Genomic DNA, 19,456 nt, shown 5'->3' on the forward strand with positions numbered 1-19,456 from the left:
CACGCACACACGGGGAGAACGTGCAGACTCCACACAGACAGTGACCCAAAGCCGGGATCGAACCTGGGACCCTGGACCTGTGGAGCAATTGTGCTAACCACTGTGCCACCGTGCTGCCCTAACTGTCAGCTGTCTTAGACCCCTTTCGTATCAGCCATGATGAAATCAGTAAGCTGATACAGGAATATCCAAATTAACCCCACAGTGGTAAGGCCCAGTAAATATCTCATTATGTGGCTTACAGTGTTCCACACCATGCATTTGGACTCTTTGCTCAATTGAAACTAATCTGACAACGTCATTTGATTTTCCCTATAGTGCCACACAGGAGGATATCAATGTGTAATAACAGCCAGTGCAGGGCTGGAGATTTACAAAGACTGTCGCAATTTATTTTATTCGGTGCTCAATAACATGGTCCTGAATGGCACAGTCACTTGCTGAAACAATCTGCTAATTATGCCCTCCGCTCAGCTTGCTCCATATGCACTCGCCCTGCAGGGCTGGCTGTTCCCTGCATGCTGGAATGTACTTCATTTCTCTTGGGAGAGCCCATTTTCTCCTTGAGGTAGGGAAAGAAAACAAACATATCATTGTGAGCAGACATCCCTCGGAGGAAGAATAGAGTGTCCTGGAATGTACTGGAGAGCCCTTTACTTGTTTGAAACAGCAGCTTTGGACACAAGCCTCCTCGTGGCAAAACTGCTGTCCTCTGGATACATTTTTATCCCACAGCCCAATGCCACAGACCGTCTTGTTCCTCACTAGCGACTTTGAGCCTGTTGTGTTTTTTACTGTCCAGTTATGTGCAGTGTTGGCTCGAGGCGACGCTGATGGCATGTGATTGGATCAGGCTCTGGCAGGAGTTCAACAGCCTGAAGTCCTCAGCAATCAATGCAGGAGGCTGCAGTGCTACTGCAGCATTGAAGGCTGCGTGAGTGTGTGTTTATGTGTGTCAGTGCGCGTGCCTGCCTGCCTCAAAATCACAGACACATCTGCAACCACTGACAAAAGTTTGAGAATGGGAGGGTCTCAGTCACAGAACCAGCAAAAGGGAGGGGTGAGACCCTTAAAACAGAAGGCAAGCATGTAAGTCATCCATCATCTAACCATATTTCAATTGAAATTCAACGACAGTAATCGGTTATCAGTTTGACTTGAGTCTGTCTGTCTCGATATTTTATTTTCATATCATTGCATATGAGCTGAATGGGAATCTATTGCAAATGAAAAGTGTGTTACATGTGATGTTCATCTGATGTTTATGTTCTTGTGGATGTTTTTTTCTGTCACTTCTTATTTTGATAAGTTGTTCATGTTGCAGGAGTCTAAGAACAGGGTGAGCTGTGACCAGCATTTGTAACCAGCAAATCAAGGTCAGCTTGATCTGTTCGAAAGGATTCTATCGTTGTCCCACTGCCCCTCGTTTTCTCTTTGTAGTTTCATTTCTTGTTTGAAACATTTGAAGGTGGGAGGCTCGTTTTTCCTCCTCCTCTGTGATGTTCTGTGTTCATTTCATCCTACTCAGCAATGGATTTCTGGACAAACAGCCCAATTTCCCTGCCGGTTGGGTGATGCGACACTCGGTGTATTCACGACTGAACTGAACTGCGATTCAGGCCTGAGAAGTCAGAGTTTTATTGGTTCACGTAGTTTCAGGTACCCAGCTCCGCATGTGCTGTCAGGAATTCCAAGCAGGGGATCCTCTACTTTACAGAAAAAAAAATCTGCTCACATGACTGCTTCAGCACCTTTTCAGACTTCAACGGAAATATATCAGCAATAATTATTGAGAACCAGCTTAAGTCACACACGTGGAAAATCTACTACTTGCTGGGGTTCATTGATGCTCTTTAACACCCCCTTCCACCCCCCCCCCCCCCCCCCCCATCTTGCCAACCCCTGTTTTAAGATGTAGGTTTTGGCTTAGATTTCACTGAGTGAAAGGAGGGTATGACAGGATCTTTGTGGTGTTGTGGCCTGCCAGTGATGATTGCGTGAGAAGCCAGTGATCCTTGTTTTCAATCCAAATCACACTGTTTGCAAAGACTTACTGAGAGGGAGAGAGAGAGAGAGAAGAGATCATCAGGCTCAATCAACAGTGGGAACCTCTCACAAGAGGTCAGAATCATCTGACCCATTGTGGTCCCAGCTGCACAAAAATCCCAGCATTTAGATGGAACTTGAACACACTCGATGGAGGCAAACCTATCCCAGCATCCACAGCAGAAGTGGAAGCCCTCTATTAAAACTATGGGCCCATTGCTCCCTGTGGCCAGAACTTTGCAAACACTGATGGAGGACACAGCCTGTCTCACATTTGCCCCTTCATTGCTCTCAGAACCTTTCCATTGGCTCTGCCAACTTTCTCTATAAATACGTATGGCTATTATCTGACAAGAGGGGTGTGAAATTGGAGAGAAGTGTTGTGTGATGAGCTCTGCACATGAAATTGGTTTGAATGTGGCTGGTTGAATGGACCCTGACCATTAGGAAGCAGGCATACAATCTGGCAAACAAAACAGGAAGAGATGTATCAAAGTCCTGGCAGAGATTTGTGTGAGTGTGACGCACACATGAAACCCTCTCAGTGGCTGCATCCTGCGTTCTGGCTGTGCACTAACCATGCAGGCTCAGGTTGCAGCCAGTCACTTTAGACTGCACTGTTGATGGGCAGACCTCTGTAAGGAGCACGTTTATAGCATCCATATCAACGGGATGGATCCCTTAATGATTATTCCGATAGTGTGGAAAGAGTAGGAGTCGAGACGTTTAAAGCAGGCAGTGTGGGGGTGACTCGTACGGCAATCACAGCAGACCTTCAATTTGGTTGCAAGCAGCCAGAGTTATCGTTGGATAATGGCTGATACCTGTATGGCGGTACAGGCCAGGGCAATGAGAGATTGGGAAAAAATGTACATAATGAGAGGCCAAATGAGGTTTTAAGCTTTTGTTTAAGAGAGTCCAGAAATTAGGAAAGCCTATTTCTTTCACAGAGACCGTGACCAGGATTATGTGGAGCTGAACCTTGACTACTTTTAGCTACAATGATGCAGGGTCAAGTAGCCCATGAATTAGGCCACTGCACTGATACTCAGGGTGACCAGCTCTGAGCAAATAGGATAAAGGACACTTCGACTTTGGGACCTGGGGTGGGAGTTGTTTGGTGGGGGTGGTATTGAGGGGACAGCAGCGTTGCTGATCATAAATCCCCTTGGTGGCCGAGACTCCGTGCACGTGTTCACAACAAGAGAAGCAAAGTCAAGGGTGGCATGGTAGCACAGTGGTCAGCACCGCTGCATCACAGCACCAGGGACTCAGGTTCGAATCCGGAATTGGGTCACCGTCTGTGCGGAGTCTGCACGTTCTCCCCGTATCTGGGTGGGATTCCTCCGGGTGCTCCGGTTTCCTCCCACAGTCCAAAGATAGGCAGGTCAGATGGGGTTACAGGGATAGGCGGGGGAGTGGGTCTAGGTAGGCTGCTCTTTCAGAGGGTTGGTGCAGGCTCGATGGGCTGAATGTCCTCCTTCTGCTCTGTGGAGAATCTAAGAACAGACTCCCACAGACTGTCCGAGAAATAGATGCGGGGTAACCCAGTTGGTCACCCTGCTGGTAATATATTTAAGGGCAGGAGAAAGGTTTGATGTTAAAACAACGAAGGCAGACAATGAAGTAAACTGTATTGGGCCACTAGAAGTGAGACACAAACTGTAACATGGCACTCGATACTCAGTGCCCACGCTGGGCTGTGCTCAGAAATTAAGCCCTTTGGTTCTGGCCCATCCATTTGTACAACCTGAAAATACAACATCAGTCCTTCCCACAGTTGGACCTCACTCACTGAATAGCTGCAAGTTTGTGCTCGCTGCCTTTCTTCACAAACTTTTCTGAAACATCTCGTCCAACAGGGGCATACCAATGACTTCACGGTCTGCTGGATTTCAATTTGATTCTATTTTGTGTTGTGGGAAGAGAAGTCCAGGAAATCATTGAGGCAGTTAGAGTATGGGAGGGAGGAAAGGAGGGCTGCGGCAGGCCGGGGGAGGGTGGGGGTTTGCATGGGGCGGTGGCTATCTGGTTGGGAGGCTTCAAGGGGCAGGTATATTTGAGGGTGAGAGTATATTAATAGTAAGGGATGAGCGAGGCAGTTACTGGTCGCTCATATGTAGATGGGCCAGCACTCCCAGGGTGTACATGAGGAAATATTGCTGAGTGGGGAAGGCGGCAGGGACAGGCTGCCAGTGCCTGTCGAGTGAATGGGCTGTGAGTACACCTCTGTGAAGATATAGTTTCATTCATATTTCCTTTCACTCTGACACATTCTTTTTGCTCCAACACTACTTTTCCTGAGTTGTACAGGGGCCTGATCAATGCTGTCTCTCCCTCTCTTTTGCCAGCAAGAAACATAAGGAACAAATTCATGGTTGAACAATTCACACCTCTAATTAAAAGTAGAAACCTGCTGATTTGGCGTGACCACAGAATGATCTATTTCTCTCTGCTCATTGTGAAAGGCTGTTGGGGGTGGGGGGCAATATTATTTGAGAAGCACAGTGACACAGATTATTTCTTCACTGAAATGTGTCTTCTTTACCACCATTCAGTGGACAGAGTTAACAATACTCTCCATCCCCCACAAACAGTGGGACTTGCACTGAAAATGAGTGAGAACTTGATGGTCTGATCTGGAAATAAGAGGGACAAAGTTCCTTAGGTCACTCTGTGCAGCAGTGAGAGCTGGGCTTCACACTGTTCAGATGAACTGTCCTCCGATATCCCGAACAATGCGGTTTGCATGAGAGGTCATGGGTTCAGCAATGGCTGATGGGAACTGCAGAAAAAATCGTGTTTGGATGAAGTTGTTTTACAGAGACACACAGTGCAGAAGGAGGCCATTCGGCCCATCGAGTCTGCACTGACCCACTTAAGCCCTCACTTCCACCCTATCCCTGTAACCCAATAACCTCTCCTAACCATTTTGGACATTAAGGGCAATTTGGCATGGCTGATCCACCTAACCTGCACGTCTTTGGACCGTTGGAGGAAACCGGAGCACCCGGAGGAAACCCACGCAGACACAGGGAGAATGTGCAGACTCCGCACAGACAGTGACCCAGCAGGGAATCGAACCTGGGACCCTGGCGCTGTGAAGCCAAGGTGCTATCCACTTGTGCTACCGTGCTGGAGCAGAAAACGTGTCAGAACTGTGGGGATCTCAGACTGTTGAGGAGCTGGGCAGGCAGGGGCAAGTTAATGGAGGGATTTGAAAATAAGGATGAGAAATTGAAAACTGAGGCCTTGCTGGACCTTAAATAAAAGAGCACTGCTCTGCCCCAACCCTCATGAAGCCAGCACCCTTTTAACCAGAGCAGACTCACTCTTTTAAAGGCCTGATGGTGAGGATGTGAGAAAGCTCAGCCCATCCAGAGCACAAGTTCCCAAGTTTGACTCCTGCTCCACATGGTGTTTGCTGAAACCAGCCTGCGTGATAATAGTCTGCTTCAGCAACCCCGGGTCAGAGAGATCAAAATCAACCCTGGTCCTCTTTCCTTTACTTCCTGTAGGGTGGCACGGTAGCACAAGTGGCTAGCACTGCGGCTTCACAGCGCCAGGTTCCCAAGTTCAATTCCCTGCTGGGTCACTGTCTGTGCGGAGTCTGCACGTTCTCCCCGTATCTGCTTGGGTTTCCTCCGGGTGCTGCGGTTTCCTCCCACAGTCCAAAGACGTGCAGGTTAGGTGGATTGGCCATGCTAAATTGCCCTTAGTGTCCAGAAAGGTGAGGTGGGGTTCTTGGGTTACGGAGATAGGGTGGAAGTGAGGGCTTAAGTGGGTTGGTGCAGACTCGATGGGCCGAATGGCCTCCTTCTGCACTGTATGTCTATGTTCTATGTCTGCTGCATGTGCATTGTGAGTCAGAGCCAGATCCGGATCAGGATGTCCTGTGGCCCCTCACAGTCAATTCTCCTATTCTCACCGCCCTGCACAACACCCCCGCCCCACTCCTTCCCGCAAAGGAGACAATACCTTGAGGAAAGGACAGGGTGAGGAGTGGGAAGGGGAGTGGAAAGGAGTTCAATCTGTTGTTTGCAATGCAGTAAGTTTGCCACCAGGATCATGCTATGTCGACGTCATGTGTTTTTATCTCCTATTTCTCCAGTTCATAGTCTTTTCAGAATCTAGGAGTGGTTTTCTTTTGATTCTGCTGGAAATATTCCAATTTGGGCAGGTTAAACACTGAAGCAGGTCCCACCCTGTAAGCTGGGCAATATTAGGAAATATCTGGTGACATTTATGAAGAGCAGCAGAGTGGCCCTCCAGGCAACCAGATACTATAACAGTGAGTGCCCTAGTTTCAGTTATACGTATCGCCTCCATTCACTGCAGCTTTGTGCTGTCAGCTTTCCTCTTCTGGTTTAATTATAGAACAATGGGTGGTGCCAGTGAGATTTAGGAGAATCTGCGGCCCAGATACATCTGCAGTTCACTGCAGAGAGCAATAGCAAGAGAAGATTCATATTTCCCCTTACAGAAAGAATGTGTGGACTACATAGTAGATGGCAATCACCAACAATGACAAACAGCAGCTACGGGACGCCAGAGAAAGGCATTAGAAAGAGTGGTGACGGGTGTAACATGCCTTTGAAGGAATGTAGGAGTGAAGATGGGAGCTGACAGATAGATAAAGAAGGAGAAAGGTGTCAATTTGCTTCAGCTTCCCTCTTGGAATGAAGAAAGTTGTGTTGAGACACTTTTTTTACTGCATGGGCTGTGGGTGTTGCTGGGCAAGGACAAGGTCCTTGAGGCAAGGTTGCTGAGTAGTTTGCTCAGGCGTTGCAGGGGGGCAGTTAACAGTCAACCACATTGCCGTGGGGTCTGGAGTCACATATAGGTCAGGCTGGGTAAGGGCGGCAGATTTCCCTTCTGAAAGGACATCAGTGGAACAGGGTGGGTTTTTATGATGATCAATGATAGCTTCACCGTCACCATTACTGGGACTAGCTTTTCATTGCAGACCTATTCATCGTTTGTATTTAAATTCCACCAGCTGCCCTGGTGGGATTTGAACCCATGTGCCCAGAGTATTAACTTGGGTCTCCAGGTGACCAGCCCAGTGACAATACCACTGCGCCACCGTCTCCTCCATTTGAGTATGCAGCAGCGGCCTGAGGTGAGGGTGTGGGGAGGCAGTGGTATTGTTGCTGGACTAGTAATCAAGAGATCCAGAGTCCTGCCTTGGGGGCTCAGGTTCGAATCCCGCCATGTCTAAAAAGTGACCATGAAACCGTTGTCGATTATCGTTAAAAACCCATCTGGTTCACTCCTGTCCTTTCGCGAAATGAATCTGTCGTCCTTACCTGGTCTGGCCTGCACGTGACTCCAGATCCACAACAATGTGGTTGACTCTTAAAATGCTCTCAGGGTTGGCCAATAAATGCTGGCCCAGCCAATGACGCCCACGTCACATGAAGGAATAAAAAATAAATTTCTTTGACATTTTTAACAGTGTTTGACCAAATCTCTGCTCAGGTGGACGCAAAGTTTCCTGGAGAGGGTTGCTGGGCACAGGTTGCAAAGCAGTTATCCACTTGAGGAAAATTAAATGGAGTCTGCAGCACAAAAACAGGCCAACAGATAAGTTCATAAGATGTACAAGAGCAGAATTAGGCCATTCGGCCCATCGAGTCTGCTCCACCATTCTATCATGGCTGGTATGTTTCTCATCTGCTACCTGCAATGTTACAGACCAAGATTTGAGCTGGTCGGGGGGGAGCCCACCCTACTTCATCTTAGCCCTTCGGCATAACTTTCTCTTCCATTCTCCCTCACATGCTCAGGTGATGAAACAACCTGCTCATGTCTTTTTCCAGCTGCCTCACCCTATTTCCTGATTGTCATCCACTAACATCAAGTTGATGGGGATTATTTTACAAATCACGCCACAATAACGCTCGTGACATTGTCAATCGATCTTTTTGTGTGATTCTTTTTTTGTTGCTAGCTATTTGAATGGCTGTGTGTTCCACTGAAGTAGATTCAGAAAGTGCTGCAAACACTTAGCAGGCCAGGCAGCATCTGAGGATAGATAGAAACGGGTTTATCTGTTCAGGTTAGTGAGCGTCTGCCAGAACTCTGGATGAGAGTGCAACAGTGGTTAGCACTGCTGCCTTACAGCGCCAAGTGCCCAGTTCGAATCCAGCCTTGGGTGACTATGTGGAATTTGCACATTCTCCCCGTGTCTACATAGATTTCCTCCGGGTGCTCCGGTTTCCTCTCACGGTCCAAAGGTGTGCAGGTTAGGTGGATTGGCCATGATCAATGCGTGGGGTTATGGGGATAGGGCAGTGGAGTGGGCCGAGCCAGAATTCTCTTTCGGAGGACCGGTACAAAGGGCCCATTGTAGAGATTCTATGGAAGTTAGAGGTTTAAGAGTTTGTCAGCAAGAGTAGAGATTCTCATAGTTCTGAGGAAAGGTCATTGACCTGAAATGTGAGCTGTGGTCAAGGTCTCTCTTGCTCTCTCTAACTCTCTCTCCACAAATGCTGCCAGATCAGCGTTTTCTGCTTTAATTTCAGATTTTGGGGAATCTGCCACATTGTGCCTTCGTTATCAGTTTCCCTGCCTCAGGATTTATTTTGGTTAGGCTGTGAGGGATGTTTTTACAACAACATTGCAGGCTGCAGGCTCGCTCAACAGGCTCCACTCCTAACTGAACACTATCGAGATCATCTCGTACCCTAGGACCTTCCCTGCGATTAAGCGGAAGTTTAACAATATCCTGGAGAACTGAAATAAGGCAGAAGGTTTTTTGGGAAAATCCCAGCAGTTCTGGCAACATCTGCGGAGAGAGAGAGAGACAGAGTAAACAGGTGGGAATTTCTGCCGTCCGCTTCCCTTTTTTCCGCAGGCCCACCATTGGCCAGCGGTGGGATCTTCGCCTCCCGCTGATGTGCCCCGCATCTTCCACTGCTGGGGAATGCTTCGTGGGGGCGAGGGGTGGGCGGCTCCATCGCAGGACTGCGGAAGATCCCACCGGCGGAAAGGGGCCGGAAAATTTCGGCCACCGTTTTGACTCCAATATGTCTCTTCTTCAGAACTGGAGTTTCTGCTTTAAGTGAGGGCAGATTAAGTGAGGGCAGAATTTGTGGTTATCCAACATTTAAGAACACCCTTTGATGCAATTTTTCTTTTGCCTCCCCGAGGGGAGGAAGGCTGGCTGTGCTTTTTTGCATTTGGATTCCTCCCCTACACGTCTCCACTTTGCACCTGGAAAGTGGGGGCCGTGTGTGGACAGGTCTGGGTCACCTCTCCTGCTGAGACCTTTCCTCTCTCGTTGCAGGAACGCTCGGGGTCTCCACAGGACAGCTCCCGCCGAGCCACGGAGCACAGATCAGCAAGCCACCTGCCCTGGTTATGGTGGGGGAGGGAAAAGCCCCCAGCCCAGTGCCGGGCTATACCGCATGAGTTTGGAACATCATTGTACCGCCTTGTCGAGCTGCTTGCTTCCCTGCCATTCAGCTGCTGATGAGACTTCCTCTCTCAGGTACCACATGGGAATATAAAAGTACTTGCATTTGTCTTGTGTCCTTCACCACCAGAGGCACTTTATGGCCAACCAAGTGTTGGAAGGTAGGAAAACAAAGCAGTCAATGTCCGCATAGCAACATCCCACCCACCAGATTACCTTCTTCTCGTGATTTGATTGAGGGATAAATACTGACTGAGAACATTGGGGATAGCCCCCTTGTTCACCTTTAATATAGAACCATGGGGTCTTTTACACCGACACGAGAGGGCAGACAGGACCTCGGTTTAACATCTGAAAGATTACACTACTGACAGGGTAGCATTCCCTCAATCATGCACAAGAGGGTCATCTCTACTTTGTGCTTGGCTCCCTGGAGTGGGTTTTGAACCCACAGCCTTCAGACTGAGTGACCCAGACAACAGTAATGATATGAGCAGATTTGAGCCTGTTCTGAACAGCAATCTATTGACTCATCTCCTCACCGCTCACCACCGAACCCCTCAGCCCTCCCCCAGCAACCCACCTTGAGCTATTCAATCTCAGTTGAACTCAGACAATGGAAGGGGAAGACCTGCCCCACTGTCAAGCTCACCCCGGCTGGGGTCAGGAGTCAGATTCCACACCACCATTTCCTTTGCATTCAAGTCGGAAAGTGTCACTGGGAGGCCAGTAAGGTTCTCCTTTGTGCTCAGTAACAATGTCGGTATATAATGTAGATAGAGCAGCGTAACTTCCACAGTAACTAGAATGATTGAGCTTGTAGAGATTATTCCCCATCCTCACCTGCCCCATCTCCTAACTTGCACCATTCCCCCACAACTGACCAACACTGGCCCCATTTGAAAATTCTCATTGTGATTTCAAATCCCTCCGTGGCCCTCTAATCTCCTCCTCCGACCTTGTCGGTCTCTGCACTTCTTCAATTCTGTTATCCTGAGAATCCCCAATATTTTAAAATTAAAAAAAGAAATTTAGAGTACCCAATTCACTTTTTTTCCAATTAAGGGGCAATTTAGCGCGGCCAATCCACCTAGCCTGCACATCTTTGGGTTGTGGGAGTGAAACTCATGCAAACTCGGGGAGAATGTGCAAACTCCACACAGAGCTAGAATGGAACCTGGGACCTCGGCGGCATGAGGCAGCAGGGCTAACCCACTGTGCCACCGTGCTGCCCAGCATGCCCAATTTCAATGCTCCACCATTGGTGGCCATGCCTTCAGTAGCCTGGGTCCTAAGCTATGAAATTGCCTCCTGAAACCTCTCGGCGCCTCTACATCTCTCTCCTTTAAGATGCTCCTCTTGGTCACTTATCCTAATGGAGTGAATTGTAAGGCCCCATTGTAAGACAGGTGATGAGCTCAGTGCCTTCCTGCCCACCCATAATACAGTGGTTGGGTAAGACAGCACTGAGTCAGCCATCCATCGGATCTCTTCAGGTGTCTCTGTGTCAAATTTCGTTTAAGGCTCCTGTAAGCGGATTGGGCATTTTGCGAAGCCAGGAGCATTATATAAAAGGCAGTTGTTGATGTTGTGGCTTTTTTTCCCAATTAAGGGGCAATTTGGCATGGCCAATCCACCTACCTGGCATATCTTTGGGTTGTGGGGTGAATCCCACGCAGACACAGGGAGAATGTGCAAACTCCAAACAGACAGTGACCCAGAGCCGGGATCAAACCTGGGTCCTCGGCACCGCGAGGCAGCAGTGCTAACTCCTTGCCGCCCTGTTGATGTTGTGCTTTGAGCTCCTGACGGTCATGGTCAGCAGTTGCCTGGCACTGCACCCAATGAAGGCAATGTTGACGGTGGGAAAAGAGTATATTTATTGACACTCCTTCTCCATCCACTTCATGCACAGCATAGTGTCGGTTACGTCTGCAGGTGGCTGGTACTGAAGACAATTTTGAGCCCTCATGCCACCTCGCCCTCTGAACGGCAGATTGAGCTCGGAACCTCCCTTTTCTGTTGAGTTCCCTCCGAGACATCGTGGCCAATGTAAGTGAGGGGGAGAAATGTGGCAATGAGTTTAAATGATAGTTCTGATTCAAAAGCTGCAATGGGAAATATAGCCTCCATTATGTGCTATTTCCGTTGGTTCAAGAGAAGAGATGAAGATGTATTATTCAGAAGTGGAAAACAAGTTTACTGGGGAAAATGAGAAAGACTGCATTTCTCAAGCTCCTTTCACAATCTCAGAACAGCCCAAAGCACTTTCAGCTAGTCAGGTACTTTTTGAAGTGTTGTTACTGCGTAATAGGAAACGCTGCAGCCAATGTGTGAGCAGCAAGCTCCCACAGACAGCCATGTGGTCTTGACTGGAGAATAGTTTCTGTGAGGATGGACGTGATTTCACAGCCTCATCGCGCCTGACTTGGTGTCGAGATGAGACCATTGAATCTCATGAAAGGCCTGCTGTGAGACTTGCAATGCTCAAAATGCCTCGTGCGATTTAACGGAGTCTTGCGAGATGTGGTGATCTGGATCTCGCCCTCACTGAACCATTAGTAATGGCCATGAGAGAGGCCATGGGAGACATCCAGGGGGGAGGGTCCCAGATCATTAGAGACCTCCAGGTGGTCAGGAACTGGGCAGGGTGGCACCCTGGCACTCTCTCTGCCATCTTTGCACCCTGACAGTGCTGCCCGGGCACCTTGGCTGTACCACCCTGGGGCATTGCCAGGGTTCCAGGGCTACAGTGTCAGGGTGCCCAGGTGCCAGGGTGGCACTGCCAGGGATCGGGCCCAGATGGGCCTTACTAGGTGGAGGGTGGGTGAGGGGGTCTTCCCGGGGCCTCACAAAGGTCTAAGTGCAGCCTCGGTGGAGAGAAACTTCCCGAGGTCAATGGCTAAGTGCCGTTGAACAGCGGGATGTTTCTTCGCACTTCAGCCGCCGAGAAACACCCTGTTAAACATGCCCAAAATGCGGCATAGTTCTTTTTCCTGCTAAATTATGCTCGATGGCCGGGAGAAAATGTGAAAAAGGAGAATACATTTTTTTTTTTTAAATTATGCTCGATGATTCAGGAATAAATATTGTTTGGATCACCCCCCTGCTTTCTTCACAAATAAATCATGTGTGGGATCTATTACGTCTGCCTGAGACGGAGGAGGCCTCAGTTTATTGTCCACTCTGAAAGATGGCCCCTCTTGACACTTCAGCACGCCCTCAGTACTGCACTGAGGCGTCAGCCTGGACTTTTGTGCCTAAATCTGTGGGTTGGGACTTGATTATCTCTCCATTCACTTTCATTGGTAGTAAAATCTGGCCCTCTTGGCATCAGGTCCCTAACATAACAACATGTGGAATAAAAATAGATTTGAAAAGAACCCAGCGTGAGTATTATTCTCTGATATTATTCAAGATTTAGATCACAGGAAGGACAAGAGGACAAGTGATATCAGGAAGGGGAAACAGCTCATCTAACCTTGGAGACAGTCCAGCACATTGATTGGTGTCGGGCCTGTTAAAATGCTGAACTGTTGGTTCCAAAAGTGCTGTCAAAGCTTCCTAGCAGGTGATTCCTGGTGTGTGTTGAACCATCAGCTCTCTGCCTATTTATCGAGTGCATTACCGTCTGTTCACAGACTCTGCTCATGTTAAAAGGGCATTCAGGACTTCCGGGTGCGGTGATGACCAGCTGAGTCGCACGTTTCGGCAGCTCCCTGTGAAACGGACTTTTGGGCTCTTGATAGGAGCCCCAACGGCAATTTTGACGGCTAAAAACACTGTGCGGTAAACCAGAAGGGAATCCCCCCTGGATACGGATGGAAAAAGGAGGAGAGAGTGGCCAGATTGCAGTGGATCCTTTAGAACAGCGGCAAGGAAGGCAAGCAAAAACCAAGATGGCGTCGGAAGGTGGCAGTTTAACATGGGGCCCTGAACAACAAGAGTTCTTGAAATGCTGTGTGGAAGAGATCAAAAAGGAAATGAAGAAAGAGCTGTTGGCCCCAATACTACAGGCGATTGAAGGGCTAAAGGAGGAACAAAAGACCCAGGAGCGGGAGCTTCGGGTCGTGAAGGCAAAGGCAGCCGAGAATGAGGACGATATACAGGGCCTGGTGGTGAAGACGGAGACGCAGGAGGCACATCAGAAACGATGTGTGGAAAGGTTGGAGGCACTGGAAAACAACGCAAGGAGGAACAACCTGAGGATTCTTGGTCTTCCTGAAGGTGTGGAGGGAGCGGACGTCGGGGCATATGTGAGCACGATGCTGCACTCGTTAATGGGAGCGGAGGCCCCGGCGGGTCCGTTGGAGGTGGAGGGAGCATACCGAGTGATGGCGCGAGGACCGAGAGCAGGAGAAATTCCCAGAGCCATAGTGGTGAGATTCCTCCGTTTTAAGGATAGAGAAATGGTCCTTAGATGGGCGAAGAAAACTCGGAGCAGTAAATGGGAGAACGCAGTCATCCGCGTTTATCAAGACTGGAGTGCGGAGGTGGCGAGAAGGAGGGCGAGCATTAATCGGGCCAAGGCGGTGCTTCATAAAAAGAAGATAAAATTTGGAATGCTGCAACCGGCAAGACTGTGGGTCACATATCGAGGGAGGCACCACTATTTTGAGACGGCGGATGAAGCGTGGACTTTTATTGTGGAAGAAAAACTGGAATGAGCGGGTTATTAAAAAGAACGTTCGAACAAAGTGGTGGGGCGAATGTGGGGGGCAAAGAGGGGTTTTATGTACTAATCCTGCGATGTGGTAACTTTTCTCTCTCCCACAGGTGGTGATGGGGGGAGGAGGGGAGGTGGAGGAGATGGGGCGTTGGCCATTGGGGGCGGGGCCAAGGGAGAAGCGTGGGCTTGGTTCCCGCGCTATGATAATCATGGCGGGAATAGAGAAGCAGGAAGGAGGGGGCGTCGCACGGTGCGAGCCGAGGTCACGGGGGGAAGCCGAGGTCACGGGGGGAAGCCGAGGTCAGCCAGAGTTTGCTGACTTCTGGGAGCAACATGGGGGGAGTAATTACGCTAGCGGGGGATCTAGCGGGGGGGGTGGGAGGGGGGAATTACTGGGTTGCTGCTGCTGGGGAGAGGGGGGAGCTGGTATGGGAGAGGATGGGCGGGGGGCACCGCCTGGGGGAGATACAGCTGCGTGGGAACCGGGTGAGGAGCTGGAAAAAGGTGATGGCTAATCGACAAGGGGGGGGGCGGGTAGGAAGCCCCCCAACTCGGCTGACCACGTGGAACGTGAGAGGGCTGAACGGGCCGATAAAGAGGGCACGGGTACTCGCACACCTTAAGAAACTTAAGGCAGATGTGGTTATGTTACAGGAAACGCACCTGAAACTGATAGACCAGGTTAGGCTACGCAAAGGATGGGTGGGGCAGGTGTTCCATTCGGGGCTAGATGCGAAAAACAGGGCGGTGGCTATATTAGTGGGGAAGCGGGTAATGTTCGAGGCAAAGACTATAGTGGCGGATAACGGGGGCAGATACGTGATGGTGAGTGGCAAACTACAGGGGGAGACGGTGGTTTTGGTAAACGTATATGCCCCGAACTGGGATGATGCCAATTTTATGAGGCGGATGCTAGGACGCATTCCGGACCTAGAGATGGGAAAGCTGATAATGGGGGGAGATTTTAATACGGTGTTGGAACCAGGGCTGGATAGGTCGAAGTCCAGGACTGGAAGGAGGCCGGCAGCAGCCAAGGTACTTAAAGATTTTATGGAGCAGATGGGAGGTTTAGACCCGTGGAGATTTAGCAGACCTAGGAGTAAGGAGTTCTCGTTTTTCTCCTATGTCCATAAAGTCTACTCGCGAATAGACTTTTTTGTGCTGGGTAGGGCATTGATCCCGAAGGTGAGGGGAACGGAGTATACGGCTATAGCCATTTCGGATCACGCTCCACACTGGGTGGACTTGGAGATAGGGGAGGAAACAGGAGGGCGCCCACCCTGGAGAATGGACATGGGACTAATGGCAGATGAGGGGGTGTGTCTAAGGGTGAGGGGGTGCATTGAAAAGTACTTGGAACTCAATGATAATGGGGAGGTCCAGGTGGGAGTGGTCTGGGAGGCGTTGAAGGCGGTGGTTAGAGGGGAGCTGATATCAATAAGGGCACATAAAGGGAAGCAGGAGAGTAAGGAACGGGAGCGGTTGCTGCAAGAACTTTTGAGGGTGGACAGACAATATGCGGAAGCACCGGAGGAGGGACTGTACAGGGAAAGGCAAAGGCTACATGTAGAATTTGACTTGCTGACTACAGGCACTGCAGAGGCACAATGGAGGAAGGCACAGGGTGTACAGTACGAATATGGGGAGAAGGCGAGCAGGTTGCTGGCACACCAATTGAGGAAAAGGGGAGCAGCGAGGGAAATAGGTCGAGTGAGGGATGAGGAAGGAGAGATGGAGCGGGGAGCGGAGAGAGTGAATGGAGTGTTCAAGACATTTTATAAAAAATTATATGAAGCTCAACCCCCGGATGGGAGGGAGAGAATGATGGGCTTCTTGGATCGGCTGGAATTTCCCAAGGTGGAAGAGCAGGAAAGGGTGGGACTGGGAGCACAGATCGAGGTAGAAGAAGTGGTGAAAGGAATTAGGAGCATGCAGGCGGGAAAGGCCCCGGGACCGGATGGATTCCCAGTCGAATTCTATAGAAAATATGTGGACTTGCTCGCCCCGGTACTGACGAGGACCTTTAATGAGGCAAAGGAAAGGGGACAACTGCCCCCGACTATGTCTGAAGCAACGATATCGCTTCTCTTAAAGAAGGAAAAGGACCCGCTACAATGCGGGTCCTATAGACCTATTTCCCTCCTAAATGTAGATGCCAAGGTCCTGGCCAAGGTAATGGCAATGAGAATAGAGGAATGTGTCCCGGGGGTGGTCCACGTGGACCAAACTGGGTTTGTGAAGGGGAGACAGCTGAACACGAATATACGGAGGTTGTTAGGGGTAATGATGATGGCCCCACCAGAGGGAGGAACGGAGATAGTAGTGGCGATGGATGCCGAGAAAGCATTTGATAGAGTGGAGTGGGATTATTTGTGGGAGGTGTTGAGGAGATTTGGTTTTGGAGAGGGGTATGTTAGATGGGTGCAGCTGTTGTATAGGGCCCCAGTGGCGAGCGTGGTCACGAATGGACGGGGATCTGCATATTTTCGGCTCCATAGAGGGACAAGGCAGGGATGCCCTCTGTCCCCATTATTGTTTGCACTGGCGATTGAGCCCCTGGCGATAGCGTTGAGGGGTTCCAAGAAGTGGAGGGGAGTACTTAGGGGAGGAGAAGAGCACCGGGTATCTTTGTATGCGGACGATTTGCTACTATACGTGGCGGACCCGGCGGAGGGGATGCTAGAAATAATGCGGATACTTGAGGAGTTTGGGGATTTTTCAGGGTATAAATTGAACATGGGGAAAAGTGAGTTGTTTGTGGTGCATCCAGGGGAGCAGAGTAGAGAAATAGAGGACCTACCGTTGAGGAAGGTAACAAGGGACTTTCGTTACCTGGGGATCCAGATAGCTAAGAATTGGGGCACATTGCATAGGTTAAATTTAACGCGGTTGTTGGAACAGATGGAGGAGGATTTCAAGAGATGGGATATGGTATCCCTGTCAATGGCAGGGAGGGTGCAGGCGGTTAAGATGGTGGTCCTCCCGAGATTCCTCTTTGAGTTTCAGTGCCTCCCGGTGGTGATCACGAAGGCTTTTTTTAAAAGGATTGAAAAGAGCATCATGGGTTTTGTGTGGGCCAGGAAGACCCCGAGAGTGAGGAAGGGATTCTTACAGCGTAGCAGGGATAGGGGGGGGCTGGCACTACCGAGCCTAAGTGAGTATTATTGGGCCGCTAATATTTCAATGGTGAGTAAGTGGATGGGAGAGGAGGAGGGAGCGGCGTGGAAGAGATTAGAGAGGGCGTCCTGTAGGGGGACTAGCCTACAGGCTATGGTGACAGCCCCATTGCCGTTCTCACCGAGGAACTACACCACAAGCCCGGTGGTGGTGGCTACACTGAAGATTTGGGGACAGTGGAGACGGCATAGGGGAAAGACTGGAGCCTTGGGGGGGTCCCCGATAAGAAACAACCATAGGTTTGCCCCGGGGGGAATGGATGGGGGATATGGAATGTGGCAAAGAGCAGGAATAACGCAACTGAAAGATCTGTTTGTGGATGGGAAGTTCGCGAGTCTGGGAGCGCTGACCGAGAAATATGGGTTGCCCCAAGGGAATGCATTCAGGTATATGCAACTGAGGGCTTTTGCGAGGCAACAGGTGAGGGAATTCCCGCAGCTCCCGACACAAGAGGTGCAGGACAGAGTGATCTCAAAGACATGGGTGGGGGATGGTAAGGTGTCAGATATATATAGGGAAATGAGGGACGAAGGGGAGACTATGGTATGAACTAAAAGGGAAATGGGAAGAAGAGCTGGGGGAGATCGAGGAGGGCTGTGGGCAGATGCCCTAAGCAGGGTAAACTCGTCGTCCTCGTGTGCCAGGCTAAGCCTGATTCAGTTTAAGGTATTACACAGGGCACATATGACCGGAGCACGGCTCAGTAAATTTTTTGGGGTGGAGGATAGGTGTGCGAGGTGCTCGAGAAGCCCAGCGAATCATACCCATATGTTTTGGTCATGCCCGGCACTACAGGGGTTTTGGATGGGGGTGACAAAGGTGCTTTCAAAAGTAGTAGGAGTCCGGGTCGAACCAAGCTGGGGGGTTGGCTATATTTGGGGTTGCACAAGAGCCGGGAGTGCAGGAGGCGAGAGAGGCCGATGTTTTGGCCTTTGCGTCCCTAGTAGCCCGGCGCAGGATATTGCTAATGTGGAAAGAAGCCAAGCCCCCGGGGGTGGAGACCTGGATAAATGACATGGCGGGGTTTATAAAGCTAGAGCGGATTAAGTTCGTCCTAAGGGGGTCGGCTCAAGGGTTCACCAGGCGGTGGCAACCGTTCGTCGAATACCTCGCAGAAAGATAGACGGAATGGGAAAAATAAGGCAGCAGCAGCAGCCCAGGATCGGGGGGGGGGGGGGGGGGGGGAGGAGGAACCAGAAGGACTCTCAGGGTTGTTAATATATACTGTATAGTATGTATAGGTCGTTGCTACAGATAATTATATATTGGACTGTTAAATTATATTTTTGGAGAGTGTTACTTGTGACAAGGCAGTTGCCAATTAGGGCTAGTTTTCATTTTTGTTATTTATTATTTATTCATTTTTTGTTTACAAAATAGGTCATTGTTATTTGTGTTGTTATAATATTGTGTAAAGGATGCACAATGTACTGTGTTGGTTGACCAAAAATTTTCAATAAAATATTTAATAAAAAAAAAAGGGCATTCAGGAAGGATGTGCTGTCCTTGGAGGGGGTGAAACACCGCAATGCCAGCTGAGGTAAAAGGCTACATACTGAGGCTAGTCTTTTTTTTCTCAAGCTCCCATAGAAGGCCCAATCTAATTGAGGGGTTTGAGAAGACTTGACAGGAAGATGAAGAAAAACTATTTCCTCTCGTCGGAGGAGTCCAGAACAAGTAGGAATAACCTTAAAATTATAGATCGACTATTCAGGGTGATGCCAAGAAGCACGTCTTCACTCAAAGGGTAATGGAAATCTGAGACTCAAAAAGCTCTTGAGGTTGGGCCTCAGTTGAAAATTTCTAAACGGAAACTGACCTTTTATTAGGCATGGGTGAAGGGTTACGGAACGGGGAGGGGAGCGAGTTAAAGGAACAGGTCAGTGGTGAGTGATCTGAAAGTAAGCAAGCAAGTGCAGCAGGCGATAAAGAAGGCAAATGGTATGTTGGCCTTCATAGCGAGAGGATTCAAGTATGGGAGCAGGGATGTCTTGCTGCAATCATACAGGGCCTTGGTGAGACCACACCTGGAATATTATGTGCAGTCTTGGTCTCTGTATCAGGGGAAGGATGTTCTTGCTCAAGACGGAGTGCCGAGAAGGTTTACCAGACTGATCCCTGGGAAGGCAGGACGGACGTATGAG

General features: G+C 49.7%; 2 protein-coding genes across 9 annotated transcripts in view; one reads left to right on the forward strand and one right to left on the reverse strand.

Annotated features, from left to right (window-relative positions):
* The window catches only part of LOC140396913 (histone-lysine N-methyltransferase NSD3-like), a 579,137-nt gene that overhangs the window by 464,738 nt on the left and 94,943 nt on the right, over positions 1–19,456 (reverse strand).
* tacc1 (transforming, acidic coiled-coil containing protein 1) overlaps positions 1–19,456 on the forward strand; it is a 457,444-nt gene that overhangs the window by 28,255 nt on the left and 409,733 nt on the right. For 2 of the 8 annotated variants that reach the window (XM_072485825.1, XM_072485827.1), the window contains exons 1-2: positions 722–1,089; positions 9,338–9,541. The exons of 1 other annotated variant lie outside the window; for it this stretch is intronic. In XM_072485825.1, coding sequence (XP_072341926.1) covers positions 1,022–1,089; positions 9,338–9,541 — 272 coding nt within the window. In that variant the 5' untranslated portion in view covers positions 722–1,021. Of the gene's footprint in view, positions 1–721; positions 1,090–9,337; positions 9,542–19,456 lie in introns of those variants that run through there. 5 more of the 8 variants (XM_072485828.1, XM_072485823.1, XM_072485826.1 and 2 more) reach the window with 5 other exon arrangements.

The sequence above is a fragment of the Scyliorhinus torazame genome, chromosome 20 (genome assembly GCF_047496885.1).
Source record: "Scyliorhinus torazame isolate Kashiwa2021f chromosome 20, sScyTor2.1, whole genome shotgun sequence".
Taxonomy (NCBI): domain Eukaryota; kingdom Metazoa; phylum Chordata; class Chondrichthyes; order Carcharhiniformes; family Scyliorhinidae; genus Scyliorhinus; species Scyliorhinus torazame.